The sequence below is a fragment of the Dermacentor silvarum genome, chromosome 9, assembly GCF_013339745.2.
Source record: "Dermacentor silvarum isolate Dsil-2018 chromosome 9, BIME_Dsil_1.4, whole genome shotgun sequence".
Lineage (NCBI taxonomy): Eukaryota > Metazoa > Arthropoda > Arachnida > Ixodida > Ixodidae > Dermacentor > Dermacentor silvarum.
Window position 1 is genome coordinate 104,620,149 of NC_051162.1, and position 21,951 is coordinate 104,642,099.

Below are 21,951 nucleotides of genomic sequence, written 5' to 3' on the forward strand. Positions count from 1 at the left end.
AACCCCATAATTTAATTAAATTGAAACCCGCTTGCCGCCTTCGCGGGAAGTTATGTTGCAGACTTACGCTGCACTTCAACTCTCCTCGGCAGCGAAGTTCAACCTTCTCTCTGCGGTTTTCGTGAGATCGGTTATGGAATTTCAGGGATGTTAAAGCCGAGCCCATGATCACACACACGCAGCTCACAATGCCACTGCAACGGAACGGCAGCGGCATCTATCACCACTACGCTAAAACACGGAGAAACTCGCCGCACGGTGACAGATGGCGCCACCAATCTGTTGCAGAGAAATCGGCAACTTTTGAGCCGTGTCATTGGCAGACGACACGGCTTTGTCTTGGATTGGCGTTGCTTCAGGCAGCGTACGCTAGCATGTATGCTTCTCTCGCTCGTGCGTCAACGCTAGGACGCGTCAAATCGGTTTTATAAGCATTTCACGACTCCCTAACGCATTCCACATGCGCAAGTTTCTCGTGGCTAAATGTCACTTTATGCATCAGAAGGTGTGTGACAGCCGTGCATGCCACCGTCACGAGTGATGGCTGAATCGACTGCAATGTTACAACGGAGTTCGAAGCTGAAATCTGCAGTGGCCTACTTCGGCTGAGAAATTGAATAGTCCTATTTTTTTTAATTTCTAGTCCTATTTTTTTCTCCAATTAGTATACACTATGTCGGTTTCGATAATAAGCTGTCTATTTCGCTATGGGATATACGATACGATGAAAGGTTGCAGGCGAAGTTGGGCCTCCCTTTTTTTCAAATTCTGCGCCTCATTTGAATAATATGTGTATGTGTGTGTGGGGGGGGAGGGGGGAAGGGGGACCGCATCACGCGAAATTTCACGATTCAAACATGCACAGTCCATACACCACTATCTAGAAATTCCGGTTTCAAGCTCCCTACATTTTGTTTCTCCCTCTCTGCCGCGCTAACTCAGTGGCTATGGAGTCGCACTACTAACAACGAGGTCGAAGGTTCGATTGACGGCCCCCGCTGCCGCATTCCGATAGAGGCGGAATGCAAAACTGCTCTTGCAGCCTGCTTTTGGTGCACGTAAAAGAAACGCCAGGTGGTAAAAACTTACTCCAGGGCCCTCTACTACGGTGTCCCTCATAGTTCCCTGCAGGTCATCCGCACATAAAACAGCGCAATTCAATTTTCTTTTTACGCACAGGTCCTCTTCGACGTGTTCAATCAGTTCAACGTCACCTGGCCGGCCTCGGAGCTTCCGGACAACTTCGACGTGTTGGAGTACCTGCTGGGCCTGTCGCTAGACTACGACCTGGAGACGCCGTTTCACCTCAGCTTGCAGCCATATTTGCGGACGGACAGGCGCTACGGATTTTCCCTGGACTTGGCCTTGAGCGAAGAGAAGGCCGACTACGAACCGGCAAAGGTAGCCGCTTGCATACCGTCGGTGGCGCCGTCGATTGGGCGCGATTCTGCGTTACGATTCGGCGAGATTATTCACACCGTGTACGCCGACCTGGCCCTCCTCGTCGTCATTGTCTCCAATGATCAGACCCGCGTCCACACCACCATCGAAGCACTGGCTTACGACGTCAGACAGCACGTGGCGCCCGACGCCTTGCTGAACGTCATCAACAAGCATCTGCCGAAGCACACGTCCAGTTCAAAAGGAACGAGGAAGTGCTTCTCTACAACAGCACGGGCTTCGCACTGCGCGAGATTCTGGGAATTTACAAATCGTCGCGCTACGTGAATTTGGTGCTGTTCAGCGGCTGGAACATCATCGCAAGAAATAATGCCGGGATGTCGTCATCGCTGTTGGCCTGCATGTCTGGGAACACGCCTGTGCCCGCTCATATCTCGGCGGCGCTGAATTGCCTCAGCGTTGTGAATGAGGTGCGATGATACGATTGATTTGTATTGCACGTACCAAAGCTATGCGCGTCAGTTTAGATATACTTATTTGAAGCCTTGGCAGTGGCTCGTAAAGCCTCTTCTCTGCAAGTCTATTGTGTGACATATGTGCGTTGAGATACGTGCCTCCGGAAATGTTACTTGTAATACAAGGTTCTGCGTAGTGTATGCAGTGGTTCGCGTGATCTTGTCTGGAGCCTTTTCTGTGACGTGTGTCTAATTACGCTTGGCTGCATAGAACATATATAACTTCTGACCTCATGCTGATTGGCGAATATTCTGTCGAGGCCTAGGTATGGAGCCTTTTGTGGCAAATGTGCGTATGGGCAAATGGCGAGATATAAAGGTAAATATGTAAAATTTTGCCTATTGTGCCATGCCGAATACAATGCGCTCGAGAATAAAGACAGAGGCAAGAAAAATTTCTCAAAACTAGTACCAGTCCGACGAGACTTGCTCAGCAAGTATGTGCCTTACTACTATCCGACTTTATTTATATCCGGCGTTACTATCCGACTTCATTTGCAACACGCGCCATGAAGATAATTCGCGAGACTTTGTCGCTTAGTTCTCTGCGATTTAAATAAGTGCTAGCACGAGCTTAACTCTAGGCGCGATTTATGACGCGAATAAAGAGGCACGAAGGCAGCCCCCGGTCAACGACCAAGCAGAGCCAGCACGAGCACCAACGACCGCTTCTTTTTTTTTATTTTTTGACGTTTTTTGCTGGCACCCGTATATATTTCACTATAATCACTCTCCGGTGATACAGGAGCCATCCTGGCGACCTAGGGAAAAAGCGATACTGGCGGGTTGTAGCGGGGTTTCAGCCGTTCGACGTGAACCGCTTCACGCCGAAGACGCCATTGATCCGTAGGTCATGATTGGAAGGCTTCAATGACGTAGTTCACAGGGGACGTCTAACATATATAGAACCCAGTAAGGACAGTCATACTTAGACAGCAGTTTTGTGGAAAGTCCGGGAGTGGAGGAGGGAATGCGAAGCCACACCACTGCAGGTGAATCTGACGATGGTGCGCTGCTGTCGTGACAGTGTTTCTGGCGAGGCGACCAGATCGATCGTTGATGGAAGACAACCGGCAGACGACATGTTGATCAGGACGTTAAATGGTCGGCCGTAGATGTAAGGTAAAATTTTTTTAACCGCGAAGCTGTTTAAGCCGGCCGTAATATGTGGTTCGTATCAAGAAACTGCCGCGCCGTAGCCATGGCAACCAGGAGGGCGGCGCGGCGCATGCGCACGCGATCTTCTCCTCGCCAGCTCCCTCCCTTCCAGACCCCCGCCTCTCTTCTCTACGCGGCGCGCTGAGCAGGAGAAAAAAAGGACGAAAGCTTGCACTAGGCCGCGCAAAGCTCAAGACACAGCGAAGCTGGCCGATTGATATCGAGCGGCTAGCCTCCAACGCGTTCAGCGTCGCCAAGCAACAGCGTTCTTGGCACTGTGCCAACCTAGCTTGGTTAGCCTGCCTGCGTTTGTGGCATGCCAGGAACGCTGTCGCTCGTAGCCGCCGACGCGTACAGCTCTAGTCACGCGAAATGTCGCTAACGCGTACGGCGTCGGCAAGCAACAGCGTTCTTGGCACTGTGCCGACCCTGGTTAGCCTGCCTGCATTTGTGGCATACCAGGAACGCTGTCGCTCGTAGGCGCCGACGCGTCTAGCGCTAGTCACGCGAAACATCGCCAACGCGTTCGGCGTCGGCAAGGAACAGCATTCTCGGCACTGTGCCAACCTTGGTTAGCCTGCCTGCGTTTGTGGCATGCCAGGAACGCTGTCGCTCGTAGGCGCCGACGCGTCCAGCGCTAGTGACGCGAAATGTCGCGAAAGGGAAGGTACCTCCGAAAATTATCGCTCGAGAATACCTTCCTAATGCGTAGTTAAGTTAAAACAAGTTAAGACCTCGCATCAACCAAGTTAATACCTAGCAGTAGCAGCAAGTAGTCACACTGGAGGATTGAGGATCGACACTGGACGACTTGAGGATCGACAGTATCGTTGTGCTTAAGCTTTGCACGACCGAGTGCAATCTTGTCCGGTTTTTTTTTTTTATTTTTTTTATTCCCAGAACGATGGCGACGCTTTCTTTTTCCGTAACATAACAGTCTGCTTCCGCCTTGGTGAGGATAAGGTAAGGGCTCCAGATACGACGTACTTGTCGAAGTCTGACTTGTGTTGAGCAAGAATAGCGCCGAGGCTGACTGCACTAGCGTCCGTGTGGATTTCTGTAGGATCGACTGTGTCAAAGTGGCGAAGAATAGGAAGGGAGATAAGGAGAACGCTTAAAGTTGCGAATGCTTCGTCGCAAACGGGAAACCAAGCCGATATATCATCGGTTTAATTTCGTCGTCTCACCAAAGAAGCAGACGACGCCGCCATCGGAGAGCGACTTCGATAAGAAACTTCTGCATTGTGAAAAGGTGATACTATGCCGGTTTATTGGAAACACTTTACTCGGGACTTCTTTCTTCCCGGCGAGCAGACCATTGCTTCCTTTTTATTTATTTTAAACATCTTGCTGGCGTTGCAAAACGCGGAGTATATTTTATTTAGGCAGGTACTTTAATAAATTATAGTGATGTACTTAAGCTTCATTCGGTTTTGTTCGTTTATAGTTTTCTGCCCCAGCATTAGGGTTACTAATGCTTTAAGCAGCAGAATTGTTCTCGCTAATGTACTTTTGCCGGCAGGCACGGCAGCAGGAATGATAATTACCTCGCAAGGTCTGAAGTTTGTCATGACACATGTTATGCCGCGCGACGACCTATTGTTTTCATAGCATGCTTTAGTTTAACAATGCTGTTTTCGATCATTCAACGTGGTGAGTTGTCAGTTTAATCGCTCGCAAAAAAAAAATTTTGGAGCAACTGCAAACAGTGCTCATTCCAGCTTTGGAGCGTTCGACCTGCGCACAGCACCGCCAGTTTGCTTTCCGACATCGTGCCCACAGCTAAATTTCATTATAACTAGTTCGATTCGTTTCCAAGTCATGCATTTACATGCCAAAAGAAAACTCTCGCCTAAACTTTGGAAACCTGCAGGAATAAACTCAACTTGATCCGATTGGTTGACTTTCACTTCTCACGTTTCTCCGTGGTTTGAGAATTCCTATGGGCGGCAGGTGTCTGCTGTGTTCCCAAGCCCGGGCCCTACCTGGAACATTGCGTACTGCAAACCCGAACAAGCGCCAGTCATCGTACGCAGACTACCTTTATCACACGGATCAGCTAACTATAAATAGAAATGTGCACCCCGACTCACAACGGAGCTCTCATTTGTTTTAAGTCGTTAAAGAGCCCCAGGTGGTCAAAATTATTCCTGAGCCCTCCACTACGGCGTGCGTCATAATCAGAACTAGTTTTGGCACGTAAAAACCCCAGAAAGAAGAACATCTAAAGACACACTCACCAGGTAACTAACAGTTGATTTTTAATCTCTTTATTTTATATCAGGGCAGGATATCTATAGTCATCTTCCGAAAGCACGACAGACATTACTGTCTATATATTGTGAGATGTTATATGTGATATATAACACGAGTCGCAGTGTAGTGCTGCCTATGATGGTCGTCAAGTGTCGTAACTGTACCAGTGCTGCAAAGCCGCGAACACTTTTCGGAAAGGCTCGCAACGCACAAGCGCCTCCATTTTCTAACCTCCCGTTCGCATGAAAGGCTCATGTTTAAAAAAAAATCTGATGCGGCTCGCAGGGCAGGCCGGACGTTTACACGCACAGCGCAACTATTTCCACGGTTTCGTCGCTGAAATCCATGAGACCGATCTAAATAAAGTGATCGGCAGCGAGGACCCTTTCGGTTTTGACGAAATACTTCGATTCGACGCGACAAACGAAAATGTTAGCACACCACCAAGCCAAAGAGCCGCCGTGTACCTGTATGTCCTAGCCATAATCTTGTTTATTTGGTGTCGCCGACTCATATGTAACGGATTGTGGAGCTGCCAATACCGCAAATTACTGCGGTGGTTACCACCAGCAGCTGTAATAGCCACCCTATCTATGAACCTAACCGTGATTACTTAGCGACATGACAGTGCCCATAAAGCCGAGACCACCTGCTTCAATCCGAATTCGCACATGTCACTGGCTCTCCGCCCTGACAGCAAAAGATAAATGGTAAAATCAGTCACCGCTTAGTCTCACCTCACGCTGAGCACAAGCACTAGGTGTCTTTTGTCGTTATTTCTGAAGACGGCTATTTGTTTCGACGCTGCTAGACTACAAAGGCGGCGCTGAACAGCAAAAGTTGTTTAATTTCCAGTTAGCAGATCGCGCCACAGCGTTAACACTTGTGATGCGTTGAAGATGCGGAACGCTACAAAGGCATAATTGTTAACTTCATCATCGTCGCATTCATGCAAACGCAGCTTACAGTTACAACGTCAAAACATTCATTACGTCAATCCACCAACAATTAGGCATGTATCTACAAGATGGCGATTGGCAGGCGCCAAGCAGACGACGCGGCGCGGATGAACACATCTTGAGGGTAGGTTAAGGAGCCCTGCCGCTTCGACAGTGCTGCAAAGAACTACTGAGTTATAGAAAGCTCAGTGTAATCGCGACATTGATTCGCAGATGGCCGGCTACGCCCTTGCCCGCTTCTTCGTCGACAGCGCGGAACAGTCCCAGGCTGTGCATGACGTCACGGACACGTGGAACGCCGTGCGCGACGCCACGCGGCGCAACTTCCCCACCTTGTCGTGGATGGACACGTCCACCGCCGCGGGCGCCATGGACCACGTGGACAACCTCCTTTCCATCATAGCCATTCCGGCGCACCTGAACAGCAGCCAGGCGCTGGACGCCTTTTACGACTACCTGGGGACGGATCAGTCGCAGCCCTTCTTCCAGTGGTTCATGAAGTCGAGGAAGCAGCGATCGGACAAGTACAAGCGCCTCATCCGCGAGGACCCGAAGGTGCCCGTGCACCGCGAAGACATGTCGTCGTTGAGTTCGACAAAGGTAAACGCCTTCTACCTGTCCCTGTACCACATCATGGTCATCTCTCCCGCCATCATGGCGCCGCCGTTCATGGTTCCAGGCGTGGCCCCGGCGGTGACCTACGGCTCCATCGGCAAGGTCTTGGGTCACGAGCTGTCCCATGCCTTTGACCCGCGGTTCAGCACTCAGACAAGGACGGGCGACTTTGCAACCTGGTGGTCGGCGCAGTCGTTTGAGAGATTCCTCGACAAGTCTCGGTGCGTCATTTCTCAGCTGGCTAACTACACCGAAAACGACATCCACGGCTTCAACGCGCTGCCGGAGACGTTCGCGGACACTGCCGGTACCGAGAAGGCCCGCCTGGCATACGCTTCGCTGCCGACGCAGCAGGGCATCCTCGGCTACTCGCAGGAGCAGCTCTTCTTTGTCGCGACCTGCTTCATGCTTTGTGCCAAGAATCCCTACTCGTGGAAGGAGTCAGACACTTACCCGGCACACGCCCTGCGTTGCAATTTACCCGTTTCCAATGAGAAAAAATTCGCGGCAGCTTTTAAGTGTCCCACCGGAGCGGCACTGAACCCGCCGACGCGCTGTACCTTCCACGGAACATAGACGGTGGAACCCCGTTCGGCGGCTTCGTGTAGGTTGCCATCACTTTTCTTTTCTGCTGCCGATTTTCAAATGTACTCCCCGTGCCTAATCAACGTCATTTGACTGTGTGACGATTGCACTAAGGACTTGAGAATCCTGGTTTATTTCGTTAATTACTTCCTATTGAATTCCGTCAGAACCACTCGCAGCTATAGTCCCATGTTCACTTTGCTCGTTATTCATCGTGTTATTGTTTGCTTGCTTTCTTTTTAGTTTTCTGTAGGTTTTTACTTGTCTATTCTGTTGGACTGCTTCTTTCTGTTTAACTTATCTGAATTTAATCTGAACTTACCTGCTCGTTAGAAAGTGTCACGTGCGAGGCTTTGGCACAGGGTTGAGACTTTTTTTCTGGGAACTAAAATGACTTTGTCACTGGTTTTAGTTTTTATTATTTGAAAGTGCTGACCTCTAAGCTGTAATTGTGCCAACGAATATTATGGCAATCTGGACGAAGTAACCATACCCATGGAGGGCATAAAATTTAGAAAAGGCACTTGGCCCATAAGGCGAAAGTCGGTGACATTTTACATGTACAGTATTTCAATTCCCCCGACTCGAAAGCGATGCGCCGTGCTGCTATAGCAGTGAGGAGGTCAGTATTTTCTAAAATACATGAAATAATCACTTGAGATGAGGCTTTATATTGACAGAGGTGCGAACAGATGTTGATTTTCTCGTTACTTCCAACTTTTGTTGGACAAGAGCCGCCATTTGGGCCGCGCGATCGCATCAAGTACAGGCGAGTTATAGCCCAAATACAAGGGGACACAAGAACACACATTGGGCACACATAGCGTCATGCGTGTCCAAAGTGTATCGTGCTCTTAACTCGCCTTGAAAACGGCTTGCCTTGACTTTGTAATTCATTTACACAGTGTGGTAACAATGCGAATAAGATAATCTTGTTACACCTATTTGCGATAATTGACGGTGCATAGAGCGGCACATTCATGCATGCACGTGTTTTATGTGACCACATCCTGCTTTTGAGCTAGAAACTGCCTCTTCTTTACATAAACTGCTCCTTCTGCTCTCACTTGCATCCTGGATTGCCATCATCTCTACCTTCTTCTCCCCAGGTTACTTAAGGTTCATGGACATGCAGTGAAGTGTATTTCAAGGTCGTACTTCGCGGCGGCGCAGCGTGTCCAGAGGGAAGAGTCAGAGAGGAGCTCGGCTGCGTGCATGATGCGTCTCTGCGGTTGCAATACGGTGTGGCTACATTGCTTATCGCATGAACGTCGGGATTCATCGCGAGATGCGTTCTACCGCAATTTTATTGCCCTAGGGCAGCCAGCCGAAGCCTCAGGAGCAAGGCACTGCCTGGCGTGCTCTCGCACAAATGTTCTTTCCTTCTTTCTTGCCATCTTTGAATATCTCTACATTTTTCTCTCTAGTCTGTGCAGGAGATAAACATACTCCAGCACAGACTCTACAGAGGATCACCAGTCGATATCTAGAAACTGTCACAGCAGGAGTATGTTTATTTAGGTCAATTACTCACAGGAGACCCAGATCATGAGAAGAGAATTTACAGAATAAAAATGTGCTGGAATGCATACGGCAGGCATCACCAAATCCCGACTGGGGGATTACCACTGTCGTTGAAAAGTGTACGGGCAATGCATTATACAGGTGCTAACATACGGGGCAGAAACTTTGAGGTTAACAAAAAACCTTCAGAACAAGAGGACCGCGGAAAAAAATTGATGGAACGAAAAATGTTAGGCCGTAACGTTAAGAGACAGAGAGCAGTGTGGATCAAAGAGCACACTGGAACAGCAGATATTCTGTAGTTCTTTCTGGGGTTTTACGTGCCAAAACCAGTTCTGATTATGAGGCACGCCGTAGTGGAAGACTCCGGATTAATTTTGACCACCTGGGGTTCTTTAACGTGCACTACAACGCAAGCACACGGGCGTTTTTGCATTTCGCCTCCATCGAAATGCTTCTGCCGCGGCCGGGATTCGATCCCGCGACCTCGTGCTCAGCAGCGCAACGCCTTAGCGGACTGAGCCACCCCGGCGGGTAGATATTCTGTAGTTGACATTAAGAGAAAGAAATGGAGCTGGGCAGGCCATGTAATGCGTAGGATGGATAACCGAAATGGGTGTCAAGGGAAGGGAATTAAGCGCAGTCGAGGACGGCAGGAAATTAGGGTGGGGTGATGAAATTAGGAAATTTGCAGGCGCAAGTTGCAATCAGCTAGCGCAAGACAGGGGCAATTGGAGATCGCAGGGAGAGGCCTTCGTCCTGCAGGGAACATAAAAATAGGCTGATGATAATGCCATTTTTGTTTCCATCATTTACCGCCAGTTTCTTGACTGCAGATTGTCTACTTGTACTTAGTTACCAACTTCCTTGAGCTCTTCGACCATTCCGTGTACACGTTTCTTGATGTGCAGATATTAGTGCGCTTCAGCTGCCCTTATTTTTTTATGCATGTTCCGGAGTCTCTCTACAAAAATCCATTTCAAAAGCGTCCCAACCTATGTCACCCTGCACTGCCTCATTTGTGGTTTTACCGTGGGCCCCCATTGCCAATCGGCCCTGCAACCCGGGCAAGATTTCCAATTTTAAGTACAGAATGTCAGTGCCATACGTTGGTGCCGAGCCTGAAAGCGTTTTACTTCCCTCATTCTCAGATTTTCTTGGTGAATGTTCGAGCGCTTCCTCCATTTAAGTATACACCATTCACATAACCTGGCTGTACGAGTGCGACTTGCTGTTGAATTGAGGTCTATACTCGTCTGTATATGTTTAATTCTCCCGTTTCTATGTGCTAAAGGCAAGTCCAATAAATGCAGCTTCACGTTTTGGCGTCTAAGTAAATCCTCTGCATTTTCCACTATAGTACATACATTAGCACATGGATGTTCTGTTGCACCATTTGCCCATTGCATTACTGCTCCAGCTTTATTTTAAGGAAACAGAATAAAGGAAAGTAGTAAATTGGATTTTGGCTTCATCTTCTGCCCGTTACGGGCAGAAGATGAAGCCAAAGTCCAATTTACTACTTTATTCCATTTCCTTAAAATAAAGCTGGAGCAGTAATGGGCCCATGCAAACGGGACGTTGTACTTAAGAGGAAGCTTTAGCTCGGGGCCTCCTATCTAAATACATGATTAAGGAGAAAATAGTTTTTCTCGGCAAACGATTTCTCGGCAACCACTACACCAAATTTGATGAGGTTTGTTGCATTTCAAAGAAAAAGCATGGTGGCGTTTCTGCATTTCACCCACATCGAAATGCGCCCGCCGTGTCCGAGATTTGATTCTGCAATTTAGTGCTCAGCAGCACAGCAACTAAGCAACCAAAACGGGTGTCCTCCAATTTTTATCGACAAAGATGCTAAAGATGCGTTTTTGGGAACACAGAACCAGTGCTTCACTCCTACACCTAGATGACGGTGGTGCGTTTGTTAAATGCAGTCCAAATTTGCATTTGGCGTCTTCAGAGCAGCGCATACATGATATGTGTCAGCAAGCTTCAACTCGCTCCAATTACCACAACCCCCCCCCCCCACACACACACACACACACACACACACACAAAAAACAAGACAGTTCAGTAAAAACCATATTTATTTTAAAAACATTCCTTTCGCGACCTAGCTGTAAACTATCAACAGGCAAAAAAAAAAATGAACGGAGGAGGAATTTTCTTACAAAGCAGGTTTGTATAAAGCGGCACAAACAATTCTGGTCCAGCAGAACAACTACATTCCCGGAAAATGGCAAAATACTATATACACGCACAGGCAGGAAATACAAGCATTGCAATGAATGTGACAATGTCACGTGCATAGGTTTTTAACACAAATGCCCTCCTGTGGCTCTCGCTTGAACTATACCCAATCTCGGCCGCGCATGCGTCCCACTCGCTTCACGTCGTGTGACGAGGAGCAGAGCTGACGCCACGCCTGGAACACGCGTCTGCTTCAAGTGCACGTTTCGTTTGCAGCTAAGCAAATTCGAACGGCACGAGCGTGGAAAGCAAAGGGCCCCAAAAGGAGTTGAATGTGTGTTTTTTTGCGAGGGTTATGTACAGCGTGAAAAGCGGCGAGCGATGTGGCATAAGCTATGTACAGTGCGGTTCAATATCACAAGGGTTAACTAACTAGCATTCAAGTGACGCTTGCTCCTCAAGCATACTCATGCCCGAAACCTGCTTGGCTCATGCTTAGTACACTAGGTTTTTTTCTTTTCCCGTTGAAGCAATCATAGTTTTTGAAGCTCAACACAAGTAAAACTGCAAAATTAGGCTCTAGATCATACAGAATGTTCCGTGTCATATGGCAGTGCAGTGTACAGCTGCAAAATGCATGGTGCAACCACCGATGAACATGAAGAGTAGCAGGACACAAGTTTAGTGGTGGCACTGTCATTTGAAGGAAGAACACAGCATTTCTCTCCATATTTATGAACTGTCTTGCAAGCTATGACAGATTCCGAGCCCCTACTACTGCACACATGTAATGAGAATTGGCAAAGAGAAACAACCCCTTTGAAAAATAAAAAACTGTTGGGAGGCGAAGACCGAGTTTCTGCGTGCTTGATAATGAGGCTTATGATCTGGTAAAGCTGCTGAAACATCTCGAGTGAGGGTACTAGCACAAACTGAGAAGCACCAGGCCTGCAGGAAAGGTGCCAATATTGCCAGACAAGTTGAAAGGTTACTATCGTTTGAAACACTGGCTTCTGTTGCAATCCTCTATATGAAAAATACTCCCCAGTGCAAAATATCTTAAGCATTTCTATGAGGAAAACATTAGCACCAGTGCAACAAGAAACGAAGATCCCAAAGGACGGCACAGATGTTGGTAACAAGAAATCACAGCTTTTAACTTCACCCCTGCAGTGATTAACGAAAATTGTTGATGCTGCCAGTCTTGAGTGATTGAAGCAAATCTCCTGCGAGGCTATGTTTGCAATATCAAGTGACTAAACGATGCGGCACTGAGGTCACCAAGAAAGACCTTTCATGTTCTGCTACAGTAAGCAGAAAAGCAAGCATCGCTCTTGGGTACAAAGGCTTTTGCAGAACAGTTGAAGCATCAAATCAGTATAGCGAAAGGGCGCACGAACTCAAGTCCCAGTGATTGCATGCGAATACATTTCCTTGGCACTGAAAAAAGTTTACCTTGCAAGCATGCTAGATAGCATCCCGAATCAATGGCTACTACCACTGTTGCAGGAGCGCACTGTTTGCACTCGGCACCATTCAAGCACTGAAGATGCTATCAGAGACCCATTCAAAAAGCACGTCCAGAAGTCAAGCTGTAACTCTCATGCATATGCATTCCAAAGTAGTTTACACCTCTTAGGACGTATCTGTCTTGCTCGCGTTTCTTTTCTTGAAAACTGTTATGCTCACTACTTTCCTGCTGCCATTTCACACTGTCAAGAATGCCATGTCATGCTGATAACGCACATGCACTTTGGGTCCTGGCAGCATTGAAAGAAAAGGCAAGCAAGATAGATGATGACTATTGTTTAACAACAAGATAAGCCCAAAAAGGTCCAAAATTTCATTAGAGTGTATGAGAGAAAAACCCTCTAAGAAACCACAATGAAAACTATATGGCTGAAACTCACCTGCCTCATCAAACCTTACGCAAACTTCTTACTCTATATGAGCTCACACTCGCATATTACGGAAGAGCAGCAAAAGTAGTTGCTAAATACTAATGCTTATTATTCTAATGTTTTGTTTCTAACTCGTAATATCCATATCAGTCAAAATTAGATTCAGTGCATTTGCCTTTGTGACATGAGAACTCAGCCTGACTAAATTCACATATCCTCTAAACTGAACATCTAAACTCTAAAAGATGGGCACAGTGGAAGTCAAAAACATTATGCTTATATTATTGGACAATGCTGGGGAACAGACCGAGACCAAAGTCCTTTTTTTCCCTTTTTCAAAGAAGTCTACGAGAGTGCTTAAGTGCATCGCTGTGAGAATACAGAAACATGCTCCTAGAAGTTGGAGGCATTTTTTCAAATTACAAGCCTTGGATATGACACAATATTAATGCCAACTACAAGGATGCATTAAATATTTTAACAGCAAGCCAGCTGTACACCAATTCATGTGCTCCCTTCATTAAAGCACTTCCACAAACTAAGTCGAGAAATCTAACGAGATCTATGCTAAAATGTGTTCCTAGTTCAAGCACACAGAACAAGCTTTCCAAACTGGACAGTCACTGCAAGTACGCAGATTAAAAACAGTAAAACAAAGAATGCATACTCATCTCTTGCACATGTATTGCAGCTCATTTCTCTTGAAACAGAGAAAGCGTTCTCTCGGGAAAGCTGTATGAACATCACGTGGCATTGCTAACACTGTCTGTCCACTGGAAGATTGTCCGCACATGCAAAGTTCATATGGCCCGTTGGTATTATGTACAGCAACAATGCACCTCTGCAGCAAGACCTCCAAATAATGAATGAAGTGAAGCGGCAACGTAACGAGAGGACCTTCAAACAAGTCATCAGGGCACAAAAGATAATTTAGCTCTGGCATCATGGATGCAACACCTATGCTTGGAACTGGGCATGCCAGGCAAGACTTCACGCTTTCGCAAAAGCTGTGGCAGTAATTTTGAAGCCTGGCAAAAACAGCATAAATATGTTTCCTCACCGCACGCACGTTTTTTAACTGCCTTTCAGGCGTACAAACTGTCCTACATGCCAACACCAATTGTTGCACCAGAAAGGCACTGAAACTGAACTTCCGCCCAACAATATTAGAGTAAACTTTCATTCACAGAGGTCGTGCTGCAGAAATGGCACAATGAGTTTTAAAAAAAAAGTAAGCGTAACATGCATGAGCAGGCCAGCGACGTTGTGTTGCTATGTACAGAGCCCTCCGTGTCAGTGCAAACAAGGGAAAAGAAACGCGATGGCAGCGATGACCGTGGCCTCAACAAGGCGCAGCGACGTCGTCAGACGGTGATGTCGCCAAACTCCTGGTTCCATCGCTCGTAGAACTCCAGGCTCTGCGACGAGACGCTGCAGCGAACCTTCTTGAGCGATGTCATGAAATCCTCGAGGGTGATGTTCCGCATCTGGCAATGACGAGAGCACAGAACGTGCGCGATAGGTTAGACAGAAGACAATATGATCTGAAGACAGAATCATACGATGACAAGATCATCCATCGTGTCTGCTTGACATCTTTATTCCTGGATATATGTATATTCACACGTGCACTACTAAGTGACAATATACTGTTAATGATTCAGTAAACGTTAGTTGTAAGTAGCCCCATGTCTAAGGTATGTACTTGTTTATGAACGAAATCCTATCCGTAGCATACTTTTGCAAGTGTAATATGTATTGCCAACTCATCCAAGTTCTATGTAACAGGGAGTGGACAGTATAGTGCAGCTGGCTCACAAATGGCATTTATGTTAACATTGTGAAAGACAATTATACCAGGTAATTTTTAAAAAGCTGAAACAAGCTCATAAAAGATTTCTGCACACATAGCGCAATTCTGTCACAAGAGCTGTGTTACATGGAAGCGAACACTGCTTGCATGACATATTGCAATGTCGTGTTACCTAGCTAACAGAGTCATACCAATGAACCAATTGACTTTGTAGTTCACTAGAGGGCACTGTCCCAAGTACAGAATTGAGGTGGATCAGTAATGAACTCCTACGAATTTAGCAGGAATCCTGTGCAGCATCATTTTGAGAATAATTAGTTATTAGCCCAACTTTGTTAGCTAACGTGATCAACAGTGGTTGCAGAAGGACATGAACTTGAGCTTGCTGGTGAGACTTCATGACGAAAAAAACAATAGGGACAAGAAAGACGACAGGACTAAGTGCTAGTCCTGACTAGTGTTAAGACTGGCCTGTGTGTAGAACAGTTTATGTCGCGCCACCAAAGCAACGGTGAAAGCCCGGACATTTTGAATATGCCGAGCCACCCGCAACCATTAAAGCAACCAGACTAGGAGGACACAACAGTGGAAAGATGTTAGCATTCGTGCGCACTTTCATTTGTGTCCTTACCATTTTCGAAAGACCAAAACTTTGAGCACCAAACCGGGGGAAAGGGCAAAAACAGGCATGGAGGAGCGATGTTTGAAATAGTGACAGCAGAACCCTCTCTGCTATGCCGGGAACACGACCGCCAATTGATGCTACTTTCCAACCTGACACGCGCTCGCACATTGTTGCTGAATAATGAATGCAAGAGTACCATAGGGCCTCACCTATAACTAGCAATGGTACAATGTCATGAAAGGGCAAACTGGCCTCAAAAGTTTACAAGAACATTTCAAAGAAATATTACCAGTTTGTGACCCAATAGTCGGTGCTAGAGATGGCCTGATCAAAACTAGGAACGGCACCTTTGCCATTAGCGGCCCCTTAAAAGGCACAAATGACCAGCAACAACACTCTTAAGATTACCGCACCGGTTCCCATGACATCCCACATTTTGTCAGTGTCAGCAAAGCAGTAGTTCATTCTTGAGCTTCAAGAAATGGTTACATGGCACTTGAAAGGAAGCAATAACTCAATTTGGCATGATTTCAGGGCTTTGCTTGCACAGCATCGCTTCAGGTAGACAAAAAATACCTCAAATTTCGATATAATGAATATGCTATGAAATCAGCAACATTGGAGTGACAGCACTACTTCTGTGCTTATGCCATGCTATTCAAAAAAGTTTGGCCTCCATATTTCCACTACATAATAATCGTTCACCTATAAATTTGATACACCCTAATTCAGTAAAGAATGACCTTTTAATTTGAAGTGATGGAAGGCTTACATTAGAGCTCCTTTATCAATCACTAGAGAAATGTCAGTATAAACAAGTTCTTAAATTATTAGGAACTGTCACTACACTTATTACATGGATATACAATTTACATTTAGACACCATGAATATCACAGAGTGTGCAAAATGATTGCGGTACACAAATCTTTGAAGTACAAGCCTTGGGGGGAACTTTTTCTTGCATTTCCCACAGTGACGCACCTCAGTCTGGATGCCAAACAAAACAAACAAGACTTTTCAAGTTTCCTCTCGGATCAAATCAACAATTTACATTAGAATGTATTCAAACACAGCCTGACACTGAAACAAATCAGAAGGAAACCAATCAAAACATTAATTGCAAACTAGTTCCCACTTTGCAACGTAAAGGGTTAACGGCACATGTGCTACCTGCCACAGGCTCTACAAAGTAATGCATTGGTGTTGTGTGTCACAATGCAATGTGCAGCAGGTCATTGAAAGCTGTCAAGTTATCCTTTGTGAAGTGCCATCTCGGCACAATGAATGCAGCCAACCAATTTACTGCATCATGTGGTGCTGCTGCTCACAGCGTGGGGAATTATACGGCGTGCCTCATAATGTCCAAAGCATTGCGAGGTAAATACGCAGTACACTTCATAAAGTGTGCGGCATCTTGACTTTCGGAACTATATGCAGTAAAACCTCATTTACCCAATCTCGATGAGTGTTTCCCTACAGGCAACATACCAGACAAAAAAAACGTTTTCTTCCTGTTTTCTCGTATTGAGTATGGGTTTTTGGCTACAAATGTCTTCAGCGAACACTGAATGACCGACAGCAAGTGCCATGCGTTGGCTTAGATCAGGAACACAGGATGAGAAACAAGTTTGCCACGCGACTCGCTTTCTTGTGGAAGCACGGTCGAGGAGACAAGCCGACGCAAGATCTCCAGCTGCAGTGCTGTCACACACAGGATGTAAAGCAAATGAAATGTACACCTACGGTTCACATACGATGAGAGCTGTCTGTACAAATTCCAAACGAAGCCATAGATGGCTTGGGGCGAAGCCTACTTTCAGTTTTCAGCCTGGTGTTCCACACTTTGCTAAAACATTTACTGCAAGACATGTTTTGGGGGTTTCCCCAAGCTTATTGCCCAAGTTTTGCACATTTAGATAGAAAATTAAATTTTTTTGTGGGCATTTATATCACATCTTTAAATGGCCTCTAAACCACCTCAGATATTTTTTGAACATTTCAAGTAAACACACATCGAGTTCAGAATGCAGTCACAATCATTGATGCCAAACGCCTGCAGCGCTACGCGCCGCGGGCGCACCGCAAAATAAAAAAAAAATGCCATCTTCTTCTCCTGGCCTTTCCATACCGGTATCCCCAGCAGTCATCACGATGTTAACAGGGTGCATCTGGTGATGTCAACCGGGTTGATGATGTCGAATGGTCGAGCAAGAACCTACGACTTCCCTGTTCTACGACTTCCCGGAGCAGGGAGCAGCTACGCGCTCCTTGCTCATCCTCACTGCGTTGCTCGCTAGTGCACGCTTGCGAATCGGTAATTGGTCTCGTGCCATTTGGAACTCTCGGTTCACTTCGTTCTTCTCTTTTCTTTCGCCACAAACCTCTTACTCAGGACAATAACTTCACAATAAAGACTTCTTGAAGCCAGCAGAGCGCTGTCTGGAACGCCAACTAAACAAACAGAATGGCGAGAGCGCGCCATGCGCTGGGATGCCGGAATAGGATGTGATGATCGCGATGTTGATGCGACCTCACAATTTAGGCCTCCAAGATCAGCATCTGTAATTTAATCTGAGGCATAGTGCTGCGACCAAGACAGGTCATCAGGGATTACCGTTTTATGTGTAATCTGAGGCCATATTTGATGTCTCAAATCTTTGAGGCCATACTTCATGTCTCATCGAGGTTGCCAGAGGAGATAATGGCAGCTGAATACGCGTACGCTACAGTCACAGAGAGTCCATATAATCGAATGTAGAGCTGGCGGCTGTCCGAAATATCTGTCGTCTTTACATATTAAGTTTACAGGGCCATTGGCGGTGCCGCAAAGCTGTCCGAATTACCGAGCATGTCCACATTATAAGTGTCCTATTTATCGGTCGGCGACTGTATAACAAACAACTGTAAAATACCCTTGATCATTTCTGTATAAAAGTTATTTTATATATCGAATTATTGATGTATCGAACTATTTCGCGAGCCCCTTCGAGTTCGATATATCCGGTTTCGACTGTAATGCATCAACCTATGTGATGCATGTCACAAGGTGGGTGGCATCATGTGTTTCACTAGATGCATGGAATCATTAGGTTTGGCATCGTGTGGTGCAAAAGTGTGCAGTGCAGGGTACTTGCAGCACATGGTGCCACTTATGCGACCATGAGGGACAGGGCCTTGACAGTCAAAGTGCCTTGATCAATAGCGGCGAGACGCAAACGCCATTACAAGGCGATTTTTTTCGTTAGAAGCAGGCGTACTGTAGTATATTACGTGGCAAGCTCCTTCCTTGAGCAAGCATTAATGATGCATATGCAAGAGAGGTTTTGGCAGGTTAGCAAGTCCCACATTGAATTCCACCTGCCTTTTCTGTGGAGCAAACCTCGCACCTCCGCAATCGCTTCTTGCTCAATTCAGAGCCCAACTCGCGAGTCTGCCAAACAGAACAGAGCGAAGAGACTGAGAACAAAATGTCAAGTACCTTAACAAGAGACTCTTACAAATTTCATTGGCTAGTTGTTCGACCGCACTTAAGCCAACTTCTGTGCAGCATACAGTGAACAAAAGTGGCATAAACACCTAACCAGACACAGAAGTGTTTCTCTTACCTTTTTGGGGTCGACACACCTGACTTGCTCAGGATTGAGCTCTGCAAAAATAAATATGTCTGGTTAAGATACGTGCGCATTCCTGCAATCCCATATTGAAGTCCGGCCAACATACATGCTACATGTGCTACACATTATGGTGGAAAAATTGTTTTATTTCACATTTTATTTTCCCACAATCCCTTGAAGACTGTATCAACAGGGTTCTCCTGCATGTGAATTAAGTTTCCTTCCGTCGATGACAACAGCTTTGTGTGGCAATACTGTTAGTGTGGCAATACTGTGCAGAGGCCCAGAAAGCACTTGAACACCTTCATTTAGAAACAAACTAGCAAAAGGGCAACATACCTCTGATTGGACCTAACGCAGCAGTCTTTGGCTAGTGCAGTCAGGTCACTTCCAGAGTAGCCACTGGTCACCCTGCATGAAGCAAAAATAACAGGTACAGTGCTCACGGATTGAAATGCGACAGGCAAATTTTGGGTAGAACACTCCTTCTGTGCAATTACTTGAGAGTACCATGCCATGTTGCTTCGAATCTGGGCACGAAAGCTGACGCGGACTCTGATCTAAGCGTACGAGTCGAGATTGCGCCGATGTCACACAAACTACCGACGGTGGAAACAAAAGCATGCGCATTGGTTAGGCCTAAATTGTCGCGTTTCAATCCGTGAGCACTGTACTCTCACCAGCTTAAAGAATGCAGTTTCGAACATGGAAATTAAAGTTTCCACCTGGCTGGTTTTCCACCAGCACAGCCAGTTTTTCTCTCACGGTGTCCCATTTCTGGTTCGGCCCCACACTGCATCTCATTTGCCAGTTTTCTGGTTCCAAGTTTGCACATTATATCGGCCTCGCAAATGCTGTCTTGGGCACTGGTACATACCAGGCAACTGAATTCTCGCAAGCACATTCATTCTGAATTTCTTAACCTCTTCACCTGCATGCTGCAATACGGAACCGGCAATCCTGTTGCTTTTCTTCTCTGAGCTTTCTCATAAGCGCAAGTGCATCCTCTGGTTCTAATACATCCTCTTGATGATAAACCACGGTCGACGATTATGGCATCAGCTGGCACAACCAGCTTGGGGCCACATGAGTACACAAGCAATTTTGCATTTCGCTCCCACTGAAGTGCTGCCACCATGGCCGGCATCGAAGCCGTGACTTCCAAGTTTAGCAGCACAATGCCATAGCCACTAAGCTACCAGAAAAGGTCATTGCCCCAACACAACCTGAGGCTACATGATCAACCAGTTTGCGAAATTATATAAACCTTTCAAATGAATTTCAATCTTGCAAAGTTTATACTCAGCGAATCGAAACATTATTGTCGTCCTCATTGTGTTCCAATTTTTGCTCACTAAATTCATCGCAAGAAATATGCCCGATCATTCATGTGAAAGATCACTGTATAGTCGGTAAAGTACGGCTCATTGAGAGATATAGCTCACTGCACTATGCAAATCCTCATGTTTTATGCATATACTAGTATGGCCGTGAGGATGACAGTTTTGCTCCAATTGCAAGTTTGATCAGGCAATACTCGATTCCTTATTCGAAAGTTGACAATATTCGCACTCCCCTAGCCAACTGAGGCTAACACTAAAGAAAAGCATGATCGCCCGGTGCATACCTGGCCAGGTACTTGAGCTTGTCTAGAGACAGCGGGCTGTTCTGCTTCCTGAGCAGTTTTTCTAGGAGTACAACCCGCGTGTTCTCGTCAGGTAGGGTCACATACACCCGCTTTGTAAAACGCCTGCAAAGAATAACATGCGTAACATGATTAGACATGACTATTTGCAGCTCACAACAGCACGGTCAACTCTTAATTAAAGGGAGCACGTGGTTTGTATTCCACTGCCAATCGCAGCGGAGGTATTGCATCAAGTCTAACCCATTACAGTAGACTTCCGTTAATTCAACTCAGGTTAATTCGATCTTGAGCGAAGATCCCAGCCAGCAACCATGAAATTTTATGGGCCCCAACCTTTCGCTATTTCGATCCTAAAATTGGCCTTCGCTGAATAATTTGAACTTGACCAGTCAGCACACATGCACTTGACCCCTTTGGTGGTCCCAACAGTGACCCCTTTAGCGGCAGCGTCTGTCTCGACAGAGCTTAGAAGACAGCGACTGCATTGAACACACGTCATCTTTCATCATAAACAACTATTTTCGGCCTGTCCTAAGCTCTTCATGCAAAAATACATCATCACAATAACTGCGTGCGGTGTTTACCAGATTCTAACGTGCATCTTTTCTTCAAAAAGATTAGGCTGAAAAATGCCAGCACAGTGCAATCAGATACGAAACTGAAACCACCTTCGCGGGATCTTTGTATGCTTTACTGCATAACATGAATGTATTGCAGCAAAATGACTTTAGAAAACTAGTCACATTGCGCCATACAAATTACATTAGACTTCTGCTTTGCATAGGAACCTTAATGTAATTTCTATGTTGTTATTCTGCTTTCGACACACAGAAAGCGAGTGCACGTTTGATTAGGGGGCATGTTAGAATTGGGCAAAGACTGCCAAATGAATCGGCAAAGAGTTCTGGCGTTTTTTTCTGCACCTTATTTAATTTGACCCGCTGGATGATTCAATTAATTTCGTCGGTGCCATCACAGTTGAACTCGCAGAAGTCCAGTGTATCGCTTTCAATGTGTAGATAAATGCACACAACGTGCCACACCAGCAGCAGTTTAAAGATACAAGTTCAATGTTGATGTAGTAGTCTAATAGCAGCTAAGATGTAAAGATGGACCATGCTGTACATCAGCACAGTGTCAGTA

The 21,951-nt window shown here is 46.2% G+C and overlaps 2 protein-coding genes across 2 annotated transcripts in view; one reads left to right on the forward strand and one right to left on the reverse strand.

The window, feature by feature from the left end:
* Positions 1 to 1,193: 1,193 nt before the first annotated feature.
* LOC119463787 (endothelin-converting enzyme homolog) lies at positions 1,194 to 10,440 on the forward strand. The gene is made up of 2 exons (XM_049656657.1): positions 1,194 to 1,871; positions 6,503 to 10,440. The coding sequence occupies exons 1-2, from the start codon at positions 1,779 to 1,781 to the stop codon at positions 7,478 to 7,480; spliced, it is 1,071 nt and encodes a 356-aa protein (XP_049512614.1). The 5' UTR covers positions 1,194 to 1,778; the 3' UTR covers positions 7,481 to 10,440.
* A 645-nt stretch (positions 10,441 to 11,085) lies between these two features.
* The window catches only part of LOC119463564 (spastin-like), a 71,264-nt gene continuing 60,398 nt past the window's right edge, over positions 11,086 to 21,951 (reverse strand). The window contains 5 exon segments of the mRNA XM_037724396.2: positions 11,086 to 14,594; positions 19,152 to 19,192; positions 19,500 to 19,521; positions 19,523 to 19,571; positions 20,788 to 20,910. Coding sequence (XP_037580324.1) covers positions 14,472 to 14,594; positions 19,152 to 19,192; positions 19,500 to 19,521; positions 19,523 to 19,571; positions 20,788 to 20,910 — 358 coding nt within the window. The 3' untranslated portion in view covers positions 11,086 to 14,471.